This window comes from Terrapene carolina, unplaced genomic scaffold (genome assembly GCF_002925995.2).
Source record: "Terrapene carolina triunguis isolate 2854851 unplaced genomic scaffold, T_m_triunguis-2.0 Scaffold174, whole genome shotgun sequence".
In the NCBI taxonomy this organism is placed as follows: domain Eukaryota; kingdom Metazoa; phylum Chordata; order Testudines; family Emydidae; genus Terrapene; species Terrapene triunguis.
The window spans coordinates 2,977,403-2,998,905 of record NW_020664525.1 but is presented as its reverse complement, the minus strand read 5'-3'; the positions used below and the strand labels follow the sequence as shown (position 1 = coordinate 2,998,905).

At 40.2% G+C, this 21,503-nt stretch overlaps 1 protein-coding gene across 3 annotated transcripts in view; it reads right to left on the bottom strand.

Annotated features, from left to right (window-relative positions):
- Positions 1-21,503, bottom strand: part of LOC113405137 (leucine-rich repeat flightless-interacting protein 2-like) — a 186,701-nt gene that overhangs the window by 61,788 nt on the left and 103,410 nt on the right. The window contains exons 3-9 of one of the 3 annotated variants that reach the window (XM_026653983.2): positions 19,291-19,308; positions 15,192-15,239; positions 12,249-12,293; positions 11,679-11,729; positions 7,537-7,569; positions 4,781-4,825; positions 830-886 (exon numbers count right to left, since the gene is read on the bottom strand). The exons of 1 other annotated variant lie outside the window; for it this stretch is intronic. In XM_026653983.2, the coding sequence (XP_026509768.1) occupies positions 830-886; positions 4,781-4,825; positions 7,537-7,569; positions 11,679-11,729; positions 12,249-12,293; positions 15,192-15,239; positions 19,291-19,308 (297 nt within the window). The remainder of the gene's footprint in view (positions 1-829; positions 887-4,780; positions 4,826-7,536; positions 7,570-11,678; positions 11,730-12,248; positions 12,294-15,191; positions 15,240-19,290; positions 19,309-21,503) is intronic. One more of the 3 variants, XM_026653981.2, reaches the window with a different exon arrangement.

Here is a 21,503-nt window from a genome sequence, read left to right as displayed (position 1 = left end):
TCCACTGTAATCCTCAGGTCCTTTTCTGCAGAAGTGCTACTTAGCTAGTTGGTCCCCAGCCTGTAGCAGTACATGGGATTCTTCCATCCTAAGTGCAGGACTCCGCACTTTTCCATGTTGAACCTCATCAGATTTCTTTTGGCCCAATCCTCCAATTTGTCTAGGTCACTCTGGACCCTATCCCTACCCTCCAGAGTATCTACCCCTTCCCCCAGCTTAGTGTTATCCGCGATCTTGCCGAGGGTGCAATCCATCGCATCATCCAGATCATTAATGAAGATGTTCAACAAAACCAGCTCCAGGACTCACCCCTGGGGCACTCTGCTTGATATCGGCTGCCAACTAGACATTGAGCCGTTGAGCACTACCCATTGAGCCTGACGATCTAGCCAGCTTTCTATCCACCTTATAGTCCATTCATCCAATTCATACTTTTTTAACTTGCTGGCAAGAATACAGTGGGAGACCGAATCAAAAGCTTTGCTAAAATCAAGGTATATCACGTCCACCGCTTTCCCCATATCCACAGAGCCAGCTATCTCATCATAGAAAGCAATCAGGTTGGTTAGGCATGACTTGCCCTTGGTGAATCTTTTTTGTTTTGTTTTTTTATGACTTGGTAGGACTAGGAGCAGATGCCTAGCGAACTGCACCAGTTGTAATATGGAAGTCCGGGGGAAAATGCCTTCCAAAGCAGGGATCAAAAAAAGAGCATCTGCTATTTTGCTTTAGGAAAAGCCCTCAGTAAAGGAGACGGTTAATTTCTGGAAAAGCTTCCTGTTAATTCCATGAACTTGAGTGACAGATTTTTTAGAAATTCTCTACTAACCCTGCTAGATTTTCTACTCTGGGATGATCCATACATGTCTTCATCATAACCATTGGTCTGTCATGAGAGAAAAATGAGAGGAAAAAAAACTTAAATGAAACCAAAAGAGGTCTCAGGGAAAGTCATCATTTATGCAGAGCTAAGCCATAGATGGTGCTTTTTCCACAAATACACCAGGGACAGTCACTGTGGTTCCCCAGGGACCATTATGACTTCAGACAGCTCATCGAACACTTGACAGTTTTGTCTGCCAGCAATACCTGTAACCCAGCGAAAGATATCCCTGTTTTCACCTCAAATTTTCGTAAAAACAGTACAGCAGCAGAATGTATTTAAAGTCTCAGTCTTTACAGACTCCTTGGGAAATGAAAAGGGATGATTTCACTTCAGTCTACTGAAGGGAAAGGGAAAATAATTTCCTTGCTTACCTAAGCTCTTCATTTCACATTGGTATTGAAGATTAAATACACTAATGTAGCTTTCTAAACACAAATTATACTGCACAACATCTCTTGCATTTGGTTTCCCTCATTTTTATTTACCTCATGCATCTATCCAGACATGACCATCTGCCATATCCCAGGATTTTGCACAGCCCTTCAGATATTGGAAGACCAGAATCTGCCCCAAACCTCCTGGATTCACCTCTCTCTATGCTCAAACATCACACCTCTCAGCAATCTCCCCTCTTGACATGGATATGGTTCTCTTCAGGACCCAAACGTTAGTCCACTATGTCGTAGAACACAGGACTAGTCCTATTTTTAATACGCAGACACCATGAAATGTGTACTGTCATCTGCTAGCCAAGATCACCTGTGCTAACGGCCATTAAAATCGCAGTGTCCCTGATAGTTCTACTACTTGCAAAGCATTATGAGGCCCTATTATAATAGCTAGAAAACTAACAATCCCTAAAAAAAAAATTGCAGTAGTGTTGTAGTCATGTTGGTCACAGATGAGAGAAACAGAAGGTAGGTGAGAATATATTTTATTGGACCTACTTCTGGTGGTTGAAGGTAGCTTTTGAGCTACACAGAGCTCAAAAAGCCCAGACCTGAAGAGCTCTCTGTAGCTCAAAAGCTTGTACCTTCCACCAACAGAAGTTGGTCCAATAAAAAGTTATGGTACCTCACCCACCTTGTCTCTCTCAATCCCTAAAATTGTTATTGATAGGTTTTACTTCTATTACAAATATTCTCTATGTATTTTTAATGCATCACTAAAAGGAACATCAGACAAACCAATCTGAATCTGTTTTCAAACAAAATGCAACTGCATACTGACTGAAGATTTGTATGCCAAATTACAGACTGAAGCAAATTAAAATGATAAATCCCCTCAAAAACAGAATTGGTAATAAAAGCCTTTAATAAATCTATGCCAATATGCACCAGTTCCTAAACATTTGCATTCATCTAGCAGGATTAACAATGATTGAATTTCTAATCACAAACTACACATTTCAAACAGTCCCCTGGCAACATATATGTTGCATATTCTCTCCAATAAATGTATGTGAAAAAAACTGAAAATGCTTCTTTCAAAGTACAACGAAATGTAACAAAAGAAACTCACTTTTAATCAGACTATCTTCTATATCAGTATAGAAATAAAAATCCATTAGTTAACACTAGTGCTGTTAATAGTTAATTGAATTTATACAGTACAGTGGACTAAGATATTACTGTAGCAATTGGTGAGGCTATTTTATTTTTTGAGTCATCATGGATTTCCTAGAAAACATGATCATTTGCTGTGAACAAAATCTTTGAAGTGTTCCAGCTTTCTATTGGCCTTTCTACTTGTGTATGCACAGAGAAAAACCTGATTAACGTGGATGTGACTAGGGTCTTCATACTAAACAGACTTATGCACATGCTTAACTTTAGACTGCATTACGAGAGATTAACAATATCCTGTAAATTTGTGAACAAACCATATGGAATTACGATAAACTTTGTTGAATTAAATTAAACTTTACTGAATTAGGGTTAATATCTTGTGGTATGCTGTATTAAAATGCAATTGTGTACATGTTGTGGCACTGTATGTACTCTCTCTAGTAGGGACAGGGATGCTAATGAATTTCTTCCTTTATCAACCTTAGAAGCCATCCCTCTGGGGAGATGCGCATGTACTAGTTCAAACTGGATTTGCCAGGGACCAACAGAGCAAGAAACGATTTTTGGATAAATAGTCTGGTTTTAAAGTGATCCAGGGCCTTCTTCCTGATGCAGCAAATGGACAGGACCTCTGGTCCATGGAGGGTCACAATCCTTAGGGAAGGATTGGAAGGACTTGGCCTACTGAGAACTCATAAGACCACGTGCCTGTTCTGATCTGAAGCTGTAATGAACTTGTAACCACAATGACTCCCCAGGTGTCCTGATTTTATAGGGACAGTCCCGATGTATAGAACTTTGTCTTATATAGGCGTCTATTACCCCCCAACCCCTGTCCCGATTTTTCACACTTGCTATCTGGTCACCCTACCTAGAGTGGAGGGTTGAGGGACTCCTGCCAGAATCCATGGTAGGGTTGGGACTCTGGTAAGCTTATAAACATCCATGTAAAGTTCTTTTGTTTGTAAAATATTTTCTCTGTAGTGCTTTTACCTTAAGAATAAAGTAGGCTTGCTTAGAAAGAACTGTGTGGTTATTTATATCTGTAGCAGTCACTCTTATCGGTCTCTAAAGAGACAGCAAACAGGTCTGTTTAGGCACCGTGGGAAATACACAGTGAAGGCAGGGAACTCAGCAGCCTGTGAATACCCTGATCAGAAAGGAGAGACATACAGCTCTCCACCCAGAAAGGCAACAGCTGGGGAGCTGAAACATGAGAGTTGGTGCGCTTGCTGAACCACTGAGGGGAAATGCAGGGACAGTTGCCCTGAACTGTTGCATTCATCATGAGAGTTACTATGAACAAAGTTGTGGCAGACAGACAAAATGAGTAAATATTTGTCACATTTCCACCTCCAGAGTATTTACTGTATTATTTGGCAACATATTTTGTACTAAATGCAATATTCCAATTGATGACAAAAGGAAGTCTACATGTAGGTGCCCTATAGAAGTTACATAAAGATTGATTTTGCAATAACCTTCTCTAGGAAAAAAAAAAACAGGTGATTGAAATGTCTTTGGCATGAAATCAATGCAGCAGGAAAAGTAGTCCCTAGTTTGGTGCAGGCATTTACATCTGATAACCTCCTCCCCAATTTGCAAACATTGCTTAAATTACACTTAAAAGTTTCCCATTACATTAAGCAAAACCAAGTCTGCATTCCTGGAAGCAATCAAACTCCTTTTCCTTAGTAAAAGTTTCAGAAGTCAGTTCTGTGGATGTTTATGGGGGACTCTGTTTTTTTAAACACAGACTACTCTGAGATTTGAACATTTTCCAGTGTAAAGCTCCAATGTGTTAAAAAATAGCCTGTAAAAATTGTTTTATTTAATGAAGCAGTCCTAGAATATTAAAGCATTGTTCAATTATTAGCTACTTACATGTGCTTGTTAATTGAATGTAGACCCATTACATTTACTGGTTTGCTACTTTAAATGACGTTCTCCCTCCTCCTGCCTCATGGAAAAAACCACAACCTTAGTTACCAGTCACACTAGCCGCTACCATCTTTTCCCTACATCTTTCTACTAACTAATGTAATATATGAAGATACAGAGTATCTTGAAAAAAACCCTCTGAGCAGTACTGCTGTATAATCATTTGGGCTGAACTGCATTTTGTAATAAGCAACTGATACCTAGTGCCTTTTATGCACCCACAACCACAAAGAGCTACAATAGATTCTTGGCATTAGGCTGATTTCTCAGTATAAATGAAAACTATTTGGCCCAATCTGGCCATAACCCTATGGCCAACATTTTTGCAAGTTCTTTCCAGCCCCATCATAACCCTCTCAGAGGAAAATAATCTCTAAATACATACTGCTTTGGAGTTCTTCTTTTTGGTCCTCTCATTCTCTAATCCAGCCTGTAGTCAGAGTAAGAATACCCAGTGAAAAGATCAATGAATTCTTGTATTTCTATCTTCCCCCTGTCCTACATGCAGATCTACATGCAAAAACCAAGTCTTGTATTCCTACAAATCTACAGAGCATGCTTCAATGTACACACTCAGTGAGGATATAGAAAACAGAATCACACCAGATTCAAATTACTAGTTTATGATTTAAAATGATTAAAGAATGATAATCATGCAGCTAACATTAATAGCTGCAGTTAAAACCATTCATGCCTGCTGGATTAAATCAATGAATAGACCCTTCTGCCATATATACATACTACACTAATAGATCCATGCAAAAACTTAGCATAGTAAGTGTTAGAACTGTATCTGAATATAGGCCACTGACCAAGGAAATAGAATATATTGGGTGAACAAATTCTTAATTTGAAATAGGGGTAGGGAATGCAGAAAAGGAGCGAAAAATACAGCCTTCAATGAAATTGGCCACAAGAGCTTGTTTTCAAGTTCTGATGTGGAGGCCTGAAGCACTGATTCACAACAGACAGCTAGAGGGAGGTAGAAACGATGCTCAGTTCAAATAAAGTGGAACTGCTCTTCATTCAGCAGCTTTTAAAAAAGATCTTCTTGTACTTTGCCTTTTATGGAGGCACAGCAAGACCCTATGCTCTGTCACAACAGAGTCACAAGGGAGTAGTATTAACATTGTCATGTGATCTAAATCCAGATTTAAGGATCCCAATCTTACGGTCCTTTTTTATTTTTATTTTTAACACATACTGTTACTATGAATGTTGATTTTATCTTCACAAGCAAAGATAAGGCTATTCAGACATGGTATATACTGTACTGCAGATTTATTCATCTTCTGTTTCCCAGAACAGATCTACTTGAAATGAGTTATGTAAGATAAAAGGTGCTTGAAATACACGAGAAATTAAAGTTGTATATAATATTCAACTCTAATAGGTAACAGCTTTTCTACCTAGATTTTAGTGATTTCCAAGACAGCTCTTTGTACAATGGGGAAAATGTCCAAGAGGTACTCCTGGGGGAATTTTGCGTCACTGCGCGTGTGCAGAATTCATGTCCCCCGCAATAGCTTTGCTTCCCTGCAGAAAAATGACTGACAGGTAAGCAAAGGGAAGCTGCAAGAGCAGTCACGCACCACTCCCTAGCTGCACAGGTACATTGTTTCAGCACCCAGAACAGTCGGCGGAGAGGTAAATCACCGCAGGGCTGGGGACACCCCAGCCAGTGACTCCTACCCTGAGCCGGGATCAGATGCTAGTCCCAGCTGGGCTGGAGGCAGGAGAGGATGGGACTTTCTTTTCCCCTACAAGGAGTGGCTGGGGCTGTGTCAGACCCACCCTCAGAAACCTCCCCCTGCTGCAGGAAGCTCAGCATCCTCCCTTGGTTCCTGCCCCCATCACTCCTCAGCTATGGGGGAGGAATCACTAGACAGGGATCTGCTCCCCATCTGCCCAACCTCCATGCATCCTAATCTCCCATACCCAGACACCCCTGCCAAGCCTCACCCCGTACACCCAGAACCCCCCCCTCGCCCTCCATACCCAAACCCCATCTCCTTGAACCTCAACCTCTGCATCTGAAGCCCCCTGTACCCAGGCCCCCTGCCTCAGGACCCCCACCCTTGCACCCAGACCACTCCCACTGAACTCCCTGCATTCAAGCCTGAGCCCTCACATCCAGACCCCCACACCACTGACTCCCAACTAGCTGCACCCAGACCCCCAGGCCCCACTCCCCCAGCAACCAGACCTCCCCAACCACTTTCACCTGGAAGTCCCTGCAGTGTCCCATTGCCCCTGCACCTGGAACCCCTCCAATGAGCCTCTGTGCATCCAGATCCCCCCACACCTAGACCCCCCACTGAGCTGCCTGCACCCAGATTGTCCCACACAGAATCCTCTCACCCCACACTTGGATCCTCCCATACTGAGCCCCTCCACACTTGGATCTTGCCTGGTTCAGCCTGCCCACCCACACTTGGTGCAGAAGGGCAGGGCCCCAGAGTGTTTCTGGGGCAGGCCCAGGCCTTGTGCTGTGTCAGGGTCGGGTGCAGCCTCACCACGGATTCCATGCCCCGGGGGTGGGGAGGCTGCAGGGTGATCTCCCACCTTCGTGTAGCCAATGGCCTGTGCTCTGCACTGCCATGCTGGAGCCTCTGCATTTATTTGTTGACAAATAAAACTTGCAGAATTTTAAAATATTGTGCGCAGAATTTTTAGGCGCAGAATGCCCTCAGGAGTAAAGAGGAAAAAGTTTGCTGTTCATGTCTCAATTAAACACACATTTTTAAAATAGTGAGATTTGTATTTGTGAAGGTTACCACACAGAGCACTGGAGAACGAAACCATCTCTCCTCCAAGCAGGTACAATGTAAGTAGTGGCAATGCAAGCGTCTCCACGCAGCCCTGAAGGGACGACACCTTTAGGTGGGAGTTAGTTCATTCTCCATGATTGTTATTCAATCCTTTGCCTTGCTGAGTCTGACAAATGTCACAATGCTAAGTGAAGCCGTGGGATGTGTCTCATTCCTTGCAGTCAGGTATCCACATCAGAGACCATAACACTGCCATCATGATCATTTGCCTTTTTGGGTCTCCTTCTCTACTATTGACCAAATATAGCAATAGGCGTTAGTATTTTTTCCCCACAATTTCTATCACACACTAACTTCAAACCATCCTCACCACTGGATAGGCGCTGGCATACTCCAAGTCAGACTGTCAAGAGCATGAGAGGAAACAAAAACTATCAGAATACAAAAAACCCCAAGATGGCAATCAGGAAGACATAGGTACTGAGGTGTAAAAGTTTAAAATTCCTTGGTTTTGAGCAATGACAGCACCAGTCAGGAACTTCAGCAACCATCAACCAGAGTAACGAGAGAAACAGAGACAAGTCCTTGTACACTGCATCACTATTGCGCAATAACACAACAATATTTCATCTTGTGGGATCTTGGATGTGGGACTTGGCCCATTGTGAAATTATTAGGAAAAACTGAAGAGAATTTGCAGTGGAAGAAGACTGAAACCAGGGTCATATGTCTTAAAAAAAACCAGAAGATGATATTTTAAGTTTTTCTGCAACAAAAATCACTTAAGGGTAAAGCAAGCCTATGGGCTTCCAGAATGATAAGGTAGGATCCTCGGGCAGTTTTCATCAGTCTCAGAACAAACCACAGTAAAACATTCTTAGAGGAGAACATTCCAGGCGAAAACTCTGTGAGAAAGAAACTGCTGATTTGGAGGACTGGAAGGTTTCACATGGTAATAATTGTTCAGACATTGCTCCACTGTTTGGAAACTTCCTGTCCAAAAGAGAAAGAACCAACCGTCCAAGAGAAAATTTGTAAATTCTACACATCTTGTATGGTGTTCCATGAGTGCCCATACAGATATTTCAAGGAACTTTCACAGGAAGCAAAACAGCTTCTTTTCATGAGAAATTAAAAAATCTCTTTAACACCAAATCCAAATATGAAGATTTCCATAATACAAAATCCAAATATGAAGATTTCTATAACAAGTAAACTTTGAAACAAAAGGTTTTCAAACAAATTCCACCTTTACTTACTGACAAAGACCAGAGTTCAGATTTCTCTGTGAATCTGATCTAGTTTTACAAACTCTTAAATAGAGACAAGATATAGTTTCCTTGTTTCTAAAGTGTTCTTTATGTTAACTAGGCTTAGCAAAAGAAGCAGAGAACCCTGAACTCAGATCCTAGGAGCTCAGGTTTTCGTTTCACTTTTATACATACATAAAAAGCCAAACCAAAGACCCCTGAAAGAAGTCAACAGAAGCATAACTAAATGTCTACACAAACCACTTAAAGCATATTCACAATTCTATCTTGTTAAGCAGTTGTGAGCCATGTATCAATGCTAAGAACATAATTAGTTGTATTTTGCTTCTATGTGAATAAAATCATGTGCATTAAACCAAGTCTATTAAGGGACAGACTTTGGTTCAGACTAATGAGCTAATATATCTACATCCTGCTTTCCTTGGCCTGAAGTCACAATTGCCCCAGGGTCAAGGCAGGAAATCTCAAGGGTTTCCTCATTCTTCAAGTCTTAAAATTTAGGGGTCAAACCTCCCTCGGTGTGTGTAAAACTCAAATATTTGGATTTATGATCATTCATTGAGGAAGGCTCCCCTTTTAACAGTAATACAGGAAATTAGGTGCAATACATTAGGGATATTATGGCATAAAGTTTCTTCCACAAGACTCCATTAGACAAAGTTTTCTATCAAACAAGGACATTACTCACAAACTTCACTAGTAAATATTTATGAGCTAGATCTTCAGCTGCTGCTAGTCACTGACTAAAGATCTGGCTCTTCAAACTGAAAGACTGTATGGTTAGTAGCATGGGAATCCTGTTGGATATTAGGGATGCTTACTTACACTCCAGAGAGATTAGAAATCAGACATTTCTTTTGGGTGAGGAAATGCAGCCTGTTTAGTGAAATGCAAATTTTAATCAGAATAAAGTATATTAAGGTCTAATAGGGACCCTTATTCATGAGGATTATGGAGAGGGTATTTCAGTCATTAAATTTCCTTGCAGGCCATGAAAATACACTTATAGTCAGGACTGGATAAGCAGTTTAATTGAAAATTGCCCAGAACAAACTAAACTGAAACCTCAAGTGCTCTAGGAATGAAAGCATTTTTTCCTAAGTCAGTTCCATGAACAATTTTATTAAAGTTTAATTCAACTAAAATCTTAAAAAATGCATTTTAACGTTCATATTTCTTAACCTTTTCCTCATCATTGAGGAAAACCCATCGATTATTGCTTTCTTGTTAGCGAAATAAAGAATTCAAGGTCACAAAGGTATCAAGCACATTCTAGTTATACTGTTTGGGCAAATTAAATTAATCCCCAATTCCAGGAGGTGGGAATGTTACAGTAAAACCAATGCCATATAATGAATAGTATATAGATGTCACACAAAAAGGGAATGAGACACTCATAGTACAAGATATACTGTATGTCCACCAGAAGATGGAAATTTAATTAGCAATAACTCATTTAATTTGTTTCCCCAGTGGTATTTTAGGTCTTTTACATATAAATATAAAACTATTTAGGGGAAAATAAGACCATTCCATTCAATAGTTTCTTGGGGGATATTCCTTCAGAAAGAAAAAAAATATATTAACTCTTAGTTGGCTAGTTAATTACAAGATCTTCTAAGAGCTGCATGAAACCTCCCTGCAAATGGTAAAAGCTAGCATTAAGGATGTGGATCATTCTTTAAAATATATAATCTTAATTTGTCTGATATATATCAGGGGTTCTCAACCTTTTTTCCCCTGAGGCTCCCCCGCAACATGCTATAAAAACTCCACAGCTCCCCTGTACCACAACTGTTTTTTCTCTGGCGTTAAGGGGTAAGAAGCAGGGCAATTGCCTGGGGCCCAACGTCACAAGTTGCTCAGGCTTTGGCTTCAGCTCCGGGTGGTGGGGCTTGCGGCCCCAGGCTGCAGTCCTGCATGACGGGGCTTCAGCTTTCTGCCCTGGGCCCTAGCGAGTCTAACGCCAGCCATGCTTGGCAGACTCCCTGAAACTTGCTCGTGGGCCCCCAGGCCCCTGGTTGAGAACCACTGATCTATATCAATCTTAAAGAGGTAAACTAATGCTATCGTTAACTGCATTAAAACTCTTGTCTGCATTAGAAAACAATTATTCCTAATGGAACCAGAAGAACAGAACTGGTTTAGGCACAAATACTTCTATGTGCCCACTCTAGCCATGCTAATTCATGTTCCAAACTGTTGCAGTATTGCCCTACGTCAGTACCAGTACTGCTCGAGACCATTTCAATTGCATGGCCTCTGAGCACCCATCCCACAGGCTCCAGAATTTTAAGCGTTTTCAAAAGACAATCAGTGCACCACAGGACAGTAGCAGGACTGTCTCAACCATGTGCGCTATGATGAGAGCTAATTTGGGCCACACTGGAATTAAAATGGTGCACGCTGGAATGGTACAGAGTGGAGCAGTTTGATGTACCTACATATATACTGGTTGCACCTATTTTGTACATGACAAAGTGTTTTTCAGATGTCCTAGGAAGATGTTACTGTTCTTAAGTGGTGAATTTATCTCATCTAGAATAGACCTATGTGAGCTCCTGTGCTCACTACACATGCACAGGTGATCCTTCCTTAGTGCCCAGGGTCATTTCTGGGAGGAGACAGACTCCAACATCTCAATAATGCCAGCTTTGAGGAAGAAGTCACCTGGATCCCCAAGCTATTTAAAAAGACCAGCTAAGAACAGTATTAATACTGGTTCACAGTAACAATGAACAGATGTGCTTTCCATCAGGTGATTTACATTTAGTTTCTAAACTGTGACCCCTCACCCCCCAACACCCAACCGAGTGAATGCTGCATCATTTCTCAGATTGCTCCATATGGTCACTAACACTGGAACAGCTTAAAAAGATCCATGCAAGAGGAAATTCTGTAGACCCACATCTTGACTAAATACCTCCCCCAGTGATTAGTGAAGAGAGTATTCGGCAGGAAAAAAAATCTCTACTGAATGTAATGCTTTACTTATATTAATGTTTACAATTTAATGTCTATGAAACTGACACACCTATACAGTTCTCCTTGGATGAAGGAACTGTTGGCTTCAATGTAGGCCTCAAGTATAAGGCTACAATGTAGAAAACTGGGAGGTTTGGGAGACAGGAAATTATCAGAGCTCTTTCTGGAAAGGGTGCAGAGGAACTTGTTGCAAGATGTGGGAGAACAGCAACATCAATAAAAAAAATTCATGCACTTAATTGTACAAGTTACTAACCCTCAGGCTTCCACGGCTACCCACTGACATGCGCTCATCTTCATCTGAAGCCTATTGAAGAGAAAGTGTAGGAGACAAGAAACAATTAAAAGAATACAGATAACAAGCAATGAAACAAGTAACGATAGAGTCAATGAAACAGAAGCCAGAGGGAGGAAAAGTTTTGGTGCTAAACTCCTTAAGAAAAGGCTTGCCCAGTACATGTATTTCATTTATATTAGATGACAAATATGAGAGTAAATATAACAGAGCCACGTCAAACACTGTATTGCCTGAAAATGGTCCAAAGGAAGTTCTAAAGCATTCCCCTACAGGCTGACCAGGTTAGGAGCTTGTACAACTCCTCTTTGTGCCATGCCTGGCTCATGCAAAACAAACAGGTTCATTGTTCTCTTGTGCAAAACAGTTGGATTTTAATTTGCAAAAACTCCCCAGAATTCTTTGCAGAGAGGCATGAAGTGTTGCAACAAATTAACAGTAAATACATTTGTTTTTAAAAGACACACTGCCAGTGTGCTGGAAGTGACGTATGTAAATACGTATGAAGAAGGCACAAAAGAAAATACTAACCGAGGCATTTCTTCTGGATCTACGAGAATAACGCTCACTGTCTTCCTATCAAAGCAGCAGAGAAAATAAGAGGGAAATGTTGAAAGGACAGAAATAGTAAAACAAAGCCTTCAGTAAGAAAAAAATGAAACCTCAGCAGTGTTGAGAAGGAAGCTGGATTTAGTAAGGTTTAATCTGATAATGACAGCTGATGCACTATGGCAACTGAGGAAAAGAATTAAAACTTGCTATTTCCCTATAGCTGTCCTCCTTCCTTCATCCCAGCCCATTCGTCACTACTATACATTTCTAAAATACAATGGCAAATTATAGGCATTGTTTTCTTTATTTGTACCTAGTTTAGTTGTAGCCATGTTGGTCCCAGGATATGAGCGTGACAAGGTAGGTGAGGTAATATCTTTTAGTTGGACCAACTTCTGTTGGTGAAAGAGACAAGCATACGTGTCAACTTACTAATGTGCCGGGGGTTGCTCCCCTCCAGCTCTGTCCCAGGCCCCACCTCTACTCCACCCCTTCCCCAAGACCCCACCCCTGCCCTGCCTCTTCCCACCCCACCCACGCCCTGCCTCTTTCTGCCTCCATTCCCCCTAGCGTCCTGCCTTCCGTGGCGGGCGGGAAGCACTGGGAGGCGCTGATCAGTGGGGCCACTGGGAGGACTGGGGGGAGGGGAGGCACTGACAGGGGGGTTGCTGGTGGGTGCTCTGCACCCACCTTTCCCCCCCCCATGGGTGCTCCAGTCCTGGAGCACCCATGGAGTCGGCGCCTATGGAGACAAGCTTTAGAGCTCCCCAGGAACCCTAAGAAGAGCTCAAAAACTTGTCTTATTCACCAACAGAAGTTTCTGCTTGTCTCTTATTAGTACCTAGACATTCACAGTGCAAACGCACTGATTAAGACAGTTAAATTTACTACCCTAATGGGTCTGAGAGCCTGTAGCTACAGCTCTTTTTAAAAGAAAGCTTTCTAGTCTATATCCCACTCAGAAAGAAGTCTTATTCCATTTGAATGGCATTCTCTACCCTGTAAAAATGAGAAGGCAATCACCTTTTAATGTGGGTTTCACTGAAACACATGACCTTTGCTAACAAGCTAAAAGAATGTGTATCTTACTTCCAATCACTGGGCTATATTATACATATTGCCTTGTATGGGAACTTTGAACACTGACAATGTGGTAGGATGCATTAAATTTCAACAAAATGGTTTTAACACTATTTAGCAATGGCTAAAAAGTGGAATGCAAAATAAACTTGCGTGTTGTACAACTATATTTGCCAGAGGCGAGTTTAAATGTGTTGGTTTTCAATCAAGCTTCAATATTCTGTGGTTAGCGATCTGCCCAATAAAACTAAGCTCTGGATTTGGGCAGCACTAGAGATAGCAAGCTCTCGCTCTCTCTGTGGAGACCATGCAAGGTTTTGAAGTGACAAAGGCTGACTTGTGAGCTCTCAAGGGCGTATCATCAGGTTTGGCAGGTGGGTTTTGCTCACATGCTCATACTGATCACCATTTTGAGGGTGATGAAGGAATTTTCCCCAGGTCAGACAGACAGGGACCTTGGTTTTGTTTTTGCCTCTCTGCAGCATGGGGTAGGGGTCACCTGCTGGGATCCTCTAGATATAACACACTAAATCAATTTGCCAAGGCCTTAGGCATTGGTTCACCTCAGACCCTTCTATTCTCTGCCTGTGGCACTCAATAGTTTAGTCTCCTGAGGGCTGTAATACTTGAATCTAATCCAGGTCAGTAGGTTCAACACAAGGGTAATGGGGGTGGGGTTTAGTGGCCTGTGATGTGCAGGAGACCAGACTAAATGATCTGGTTGTCTCAAACTCAATGAGGAACTTCACCTTGTCTGGATGGTAAGTCACCTTGACAATGGTGGGAGTGTAAACCAAGAAAGTGTGTGTGGGGCTGGGGAGACAGGGGAAAGGGATCATGGTTCCAAGAATCAAGCCAACAACTTCCAAAAACTAACTCATGTTACCAGGTCAGGGGTACCCAAAAAGACCAGCCTGGGAACAACAGCCCTGCCTCCAGTCCCTAACTAATGAATGGCTTTATAAACTAAGGATCAAAGAATAATTTCTTTTTAAAAACTGAAATAAATACATTTGAAACCAAATCTGGTCTGTTTTAGCAACTATTTTAGTTATCAGGAAAAATAACAACTTTTTTCCAAATCTTTAGCTAATTTTTGTGTGTGCTTTTAAATCAAGAAATCCATTTTTAGCAACTATTTCAATCTTATGTTATGACCATCGGACAGTTGGATATTCTTGAGAGGCTAATCTATGTTTCATAGAATCATAGAATATCAGGGTTGGAAGGGACCTCAGGAAGTCATCTTGTCCACCCCCTGCTCAAAGCAGGACCAGTCCCCAATGGCTTACTACATAGTGAAAGCTAGGAAGTTAGATTTCAGAACTGATGGGAGCAGGAGCATCACAAGAGTAATGTAAGAACATTCATGTTGGTGTTTGCCCTTCTAACTATACTGTATAAGGTACAGTTGAAGAGGATCACAGGGTCAACGCAAAGATGCCTGGCTACAACCCACCCAAGGTTTAAGTATTTATTCAACTTAGACATTGAGAACTCAAACTATCACAAAAATTCAGACCAAAAAAAGGTATATCCTATTGCTAATGCCAGCAATAGTTGTAATGTGTTTTAATTCCAATAAACAGTTTGGGAACAGAGCTTTGTGAAGCAGAACAGCTTCTATAATCACATCCTATACATTAGACCCTTCAAACTGACTACAAACAAAAACACACGTAAGCAATACTCCAGATGCAGAGTTCAAAACAGTCTTCATAAGATTGGAAATTAATTCTTCAAATATAGCAATATACCTGTCCCACGGAATTTCAAAAACATTGTAAGCTGTACAAGATTTCAAGGTTAAAATTATTTTTAGCTTTGTTGGTCAAGGCCTACCATCCACTGCTCGATGTCACCCCACTTTGTATCCAGACCATAATATTTCTATAGACAGAAAAGGGAAAAACAGAATTTAGAGGAGAAAGAGAAGCATTGAACTTTGAGACATGCATTGCCATGGTTCTGCCGAGCTGTACAGTCCGGCTCTCACACAAACATGCATGCTCAAGGATTAGACAAACATGCCAGTGCAAAGCTGCAAATTGCAGAGCGTGACTCAGCTCCTTCATGCCACTGTGAAAAGCAGCACATGCCTGAGGAAGAAAAGCGTTTTGTGTTGTTTTTAAACCAATCATAAGCAAAGCTGTGGGGAAAGGAGTGAGAAAGGGTGTAATGAGCCTTGGGTTCCCGACCCAGTTCAGTCAAGACTTGTTACAAGGGATCTGAACATAACATTTTCAGGATGAAAAGTTCCAGCAAACCATGGATTTGTATGCTTGGAGGGAAGACAAAGTGATTAACTTAGAGTTAATCTCCATGTACTCTTACGAAAATGAACAATTCTTAAAAGAGCCTTTTCAAAATGTGATCGGCTTTTCCACGACTTCCATCATCATGAAAGTGGTACAACATCATGAATGGCAAGAGGTTACATATTATAAGGAACCTGCAGTACAGTTTAGGATGTGCAGAACCACAAAAGGTGGAGGGTAAGGTCTGGAAAGCCCACACCCACTCAGTACCAAATATCACATATGCATTCCAGGAAAAAAGCCTTCAGTTTCTTGGTTCATATTTTCTTTACATAACTCTGGAGTAACCCTATTGATTCTGTGATTGGATTAGACAAGAAGTGCTTTAGAGTTCAGTAAATTAACAATTTTAGGTTTTTTCTTCCCATATACACACTGTATTAAAAGCTCTATTTTGGGGCTTTAATGAAAGTCTACTTAACACAAAATAGTATGACAAACTTTTTGAAAGTTATGACAAAATTAAAGAATTACTGCTATAAAGAAGAATCACTGGAAACAAGGAGTAATATCAGCACAGGTAGTTCCTGTTTAGGAGGAAGATGCACATCAGAACAATTTATTTGACTAATATTCTCCTCCAAAAGATTCGTATTATTGTAAATAAGCCCACATCTAATCTTTGCCTGTACCTGCATTGTTGGCAGTGCCTTTGAGAGGGAGACAGGGAATTGTTTTTAAAAGCATGGCTTCCTATTTTGTTTAGATCTCATAACATTTAAGTTAAACATTCAAGAACTAGAAGTCTTTATGGTATACTCAGTGTTTAGCATCAACTCAATTGACCTTACTTCCTAAAACAATCAGTTTATGAGAAAACTTGGTGAAAGAGACACATTTGTTGGCTTTCCTTGTCTAATTCTGTCAGATTACAAACAACTCGACTAACTGTGCCTTCAAACCAAAGGGGGTGATCTGAGCCTCTCCACTCCCCCCGGCCCGCCCCGGAAAGAGAAAAGCAGCGCTTTTCAAAGGAGATCATAAACATGACTGCTCAGTTAGGAGAATCTGGGCAGACAAAACCGAATGATTAACTTGATAGATATCATTGGCTTGGAGGAACAATTGAGAATGGGTGGATGGATGCTTACTGCAGTCTTATACAAATATGAAAAATATTAGAATATAAGCTTCCAAAACAGTGTCTGCCATTTAAATCAAACATTTTTAAAATAATTAAAAATAAGAGCATTTATTTAGTGCTTTATATGTTTAAAAGCACTATGCAATCATGATTCTGGAACATAAAGAAAAAGACTCTTATTCAGCAAGGTAATTTACTTGCATGTTTAAAATTCGGCACGTAAGTTATTGCTTCTCTTTTCCACAAAGCATTTAAGCATGGGCTCAGGAACCTCTTGCAATGCTCATACACTGCTTAGCCACAAAGAAATAAGAATCCAAAGTGTACTTCAAAGTAGGGCTTAATACATTTCTTTTGTACTTCTTGTGCTTTCTTCAGTAACTGACCATGGTTACAAGCTTTATGCATCTCATCACAAGTGCTGAGGTAGACATGTAATATATACGACAACCTACCCCAAAATTAAATATAATGTAAGGTCCCAATCCTGTAAATAAATGAACTGGTTTAGACAACTGCAGAGTCCTGTTTGGCAAAACTTATACATTTTGCTTTGTAATATTCAGGACAGGTAAACTGATTAAAAAGGCACATTTTCTCCAAAACAATTTGCTTGGAATTTTGTCTGGTAACCAGATTGATTTAAATGATGCAATTCAAACCTAAAAATTCCATGAAAATAAAAAACCCAAGCCATTGGGTTTGCATAGGAAGCTTTTATAAATAAAATTAACAATATCCTCAAGGTTTTGTGAACCATGCTTTCTGCATACTTAATCCTACTGTTTGTGACTTGGCCTTCTGAATTCAGTCTTGTGAATAAGGACAAGGAGATACCCATAGAAGATTTCAATGTTTCTCAAATTTACCTCCGGGGAGTTTTACAGTTCTCCTTTGTGCCTTCCCTTCCTCCATTCACCTAAAGCTACAAGGTTTAATACCATTGGTGAAAGAAAGGCTATTGAGTGCCTTAGAGGTTCTATTCTTTAATTTATAAAATGCTTTGATATAAACATGATCACCTCATATTGACTGAAAATATTTGGTAGTCTTTTAAATATGTGAAAGTATTACAGACATTTGCCAAACCAACTACATCAAGTCTCTTTCTTCAAGTATTCAAAGTTGACTATTATCTAGTTTCCCTGCAGATTTCTCTTACAAATGCTAAGTAATTCTAGGACATTTTCAAGAAGAAAAATTACGTTCACCCATTCATTTGATCTTTGTAGTTAGTATGCTATTGCGAGCTTCAAGTGCTGTTCTAATCAGAAAAGTGACATTAAATAGCATTGTGAGGTTCCAGTTTTAACATCTGCCAGGAATTCCAGATCAAGTTTACTCCAATTATAAGAGTTAGAAAAAACTAACTGGCAGCTTTTTAAATACTAAAAATGGGATTTGAAAGTTAAACTAGGTAGTTCCTGGTTCACATAGTAATGATTCTGAAGGCCAAATTTTACCTTGTTCTAGCTGCACAATCAGAATGCCTCCAATGGGGATGTACATATGTAGTGTAACTAAGGGTTAAATTTGATCCCATAATTGGGACTTAACAACTCTGTTGTCGTGCAGGCAGAAACTGAATTCAACTTGCTCTCCCAAAACAGAGTTGGTTCGGCAAGGATAACGAGATTAAAATTTATTTTTGTCACTGAAGTAATCAAGCTATTACTCTGAACAGATAGCAGCTCATTTCAATAAGAAAGTGTCAGTTTTACACACTCACTTTTCAGCATAACACAGCACTTTCAGAACTCTACACTACATGGTCAGCTAGTGAAACATGCAACAAAGGATACTGAAGTGACAAGTTAAAGCAAACCAGAGTTTGATTTACAGAAGACACTTATGGTGCAATGAAAGGTAACAGTCTCAGAAGGACCATTTATTAAATAAGGAGGATGACAGCAGGTTTATATAGTCTTGGGTTTCCTTCTTCCCCAAGATGATATGGTTTTTTAAAACAATTTTTCCGTTTAGGTGCTATACAGTTCATGCACAGCAAGTATTGTACAGCTTGAGATTTTGACATAACATGAAGACTTGCTGATGATCAGTAACTATTATAAACATTAAAAATTGTAATTTTTGCATTCATTCCACAAACTACTGTACAGTTTATGACACATGAAGCCACCATACAGTTTCACATTATGCCTGATTTGTCAAATTAATCTTTCGCTGACTACACTGACCATTTACATGAAAATCAGCAGGAGGGAATAACTTGAAATTATGAGACATGAGCTAGAAAGATACTGAAATTAAAAAGAGTGTTTGACAGAGGAGAGGGTTGTTTTAAAATGTTTGACTAAGCACATTATTTTCTTAACTACCAGCAGAACTCTCAGAGCTGGGGTAAAGGAGGGACAGTTAGGGTACGGAGATCACATAATAGTTAAGGATAGTTCCACACAGAAAAAACCTGCTGCGTACCATGCATTCTTGAGGGGGTTTATTTCTGAAATGGCATCAAGGCCCCTGATGTGACAAAAATGCATGCAAATCATAACACAAGAGACCAGACAAACCCTACCTTTTGGACCTGATAGATCTACAGGAAAAAGGGGAAGAGGAAAGAAATTGGGAAAGAAAAAAACGCTTGTATGAATAAATTAATAAATAGCAATACAATTTTAGAACCTACTGTAAAGGGAAAAGGTTGTTTATATAGTACATACAGTAAAGTGTGAATACAGAAATAAGCCATAATTGAAATCCAGGAAACCTTTGCAAAATTAAACTTCCCTGCTTTCCCTCTCCAGCCCCCGTCATATTGAGCTTAGTCAAATTATGCTCTTCCTGATTTTACACCCACTTGATACTATAATACAGAAACAGATGTAGCTGCATGTTACCTTGTAAAAACATTTCTCAAGCTTTACACTGAGTCTGTGGCAAGATTCTTTCATTTCAAAGATCAGATGATGAGAATTGGATTTGCACCACTTGCCTATTCCACCCTCCCTCCAAAATGGTGGATACCCAAATATCTATCCAAGAGGACAATTATGCATCTACTATTACAATAAAATCAAATGAGTTTAATAGCATTAGCTGTAAATTAAACTGCCAGCCCTTAGTAATCCTCTGCTTTGTTTCTGGGTTGTACTTAGCCAAGGAGCAGCAATGACATTTTAATAACTAGTAGAAAACGGCATTATCAAGTACAATTTTCAATCCATCAGTTATACAGAAAATGTGTCAGCTGTTGGCTAGGACTAATGTTACTGCTCAAAAGCCTGTACGTACACCCAAATGCTTCCAACTGTGTTCCTCTTCCTCTGCCCAGCTTTTAATTGTAATTGTTAATAGGCCTCCAATGATCAGATTGAAAGTGCACGTCTGCAGCCAGTAATGACTGCACTGCTGCTGCTGCTACTAACCAAACTGTTGCCTAATTTCTTACTAACAGTTTGAATAGTACACCAAAAAAATTACCCACATGCTCTCTTCTCTAGTTAGTTTACTGACTAAGAATTTACTTTAGTTTTTAGACAAATGACAATAGTGTGTTTGTATTGAAAGAGACAGAAAAGTGTAGAGAATGGAACAAAGAACAGGAGTACTTGTGGCACCTTAGAGACTAACAAATTTATTAGAGCATAAGCTTTCGTGGGCTACAACCCACTTCTTCGGATGCATATTGAGTGAAACAATAAATTTGTTAGTCTCTAAGGTGCCACAAGTACTCCTGTTCTTTTTGCGGATACAGACTAACACGGCTGCTACTCTGAAACCTGTCAGAATGGAACAAGTTTCCTTTTGAATTGGTATTAGTACCTCTAAGCAACAAGCAGTTTTTGTATTAAACAGATACATAGTAGGAAAAAATTGAACCATGGAGGAATGGAAAATGGATTCATTCTGTTGTACATGTAGAGAATTTACAGTGCTGGTTAATTAAGGAAGCTCTTAATTCTCCAGTATAGCAGAACTGCCAATCAATCATTAATTTTACCTAACATCTATTTTTTTGGAGATTCACAGATATTGAATAAATCCCATCACTTCTGAAACTAGGGGGCACACGCTCTTCTATGGGGGGAAAAGCCCATCTACGGAATACAAATCAGTTTCAACTCTGAATTTCCTCTTCATTATTCAATGCGGAGTGGGGAGCCGGGTTGGTCCAGCTACGGAATGGACAAGTACTCAGTCCCCCTAAATCAGTGAATTTTGAGATACTCAGAGACCCAGGATCTCCTTGGCATTTCTTTAGGCATCCCATCTCACAGGCTATGCCTGTGCAAAATTTCCCCTCAGGGTGATGGTGAAGGGCAGTTGCAGAGTCTGTGTTAATGCCTCCGAAGTATTAACTCTGAGCACAGATGCAGAGGGGATAATTGGGACCTAGATCTTCCCCACACAGCTAACCAACCAACTTGTGTATCTTTGTGACACTATGATACTGTATTGATGCCAGTCTGTTGCTTTCGAATTAGTTAATATTTCAGCATTATAACTTCAAAATTAATTAGGAAGAAAAGGTAAGCTATAAGGGAGAAACACTTTGTTTAAGTACTAATGTCGGTGTTCAACAGAAGTGGAAAGAGCATAGAAGATAAGTTTTATCTACCTTTCCAAAACCGCTATTCTTCTAGATGTGTTGCCCATGTCCATTCCACTGTAGTTGAGCATGCACCTTGTGCACCATTGTTGGAGAACCTTTTCCCCTCAGTGGTACCCATCGGGGTGACTCGAGTGCTATCGTCATGCGCCACTGCATGCTAGTATAAGAGAGCAGAG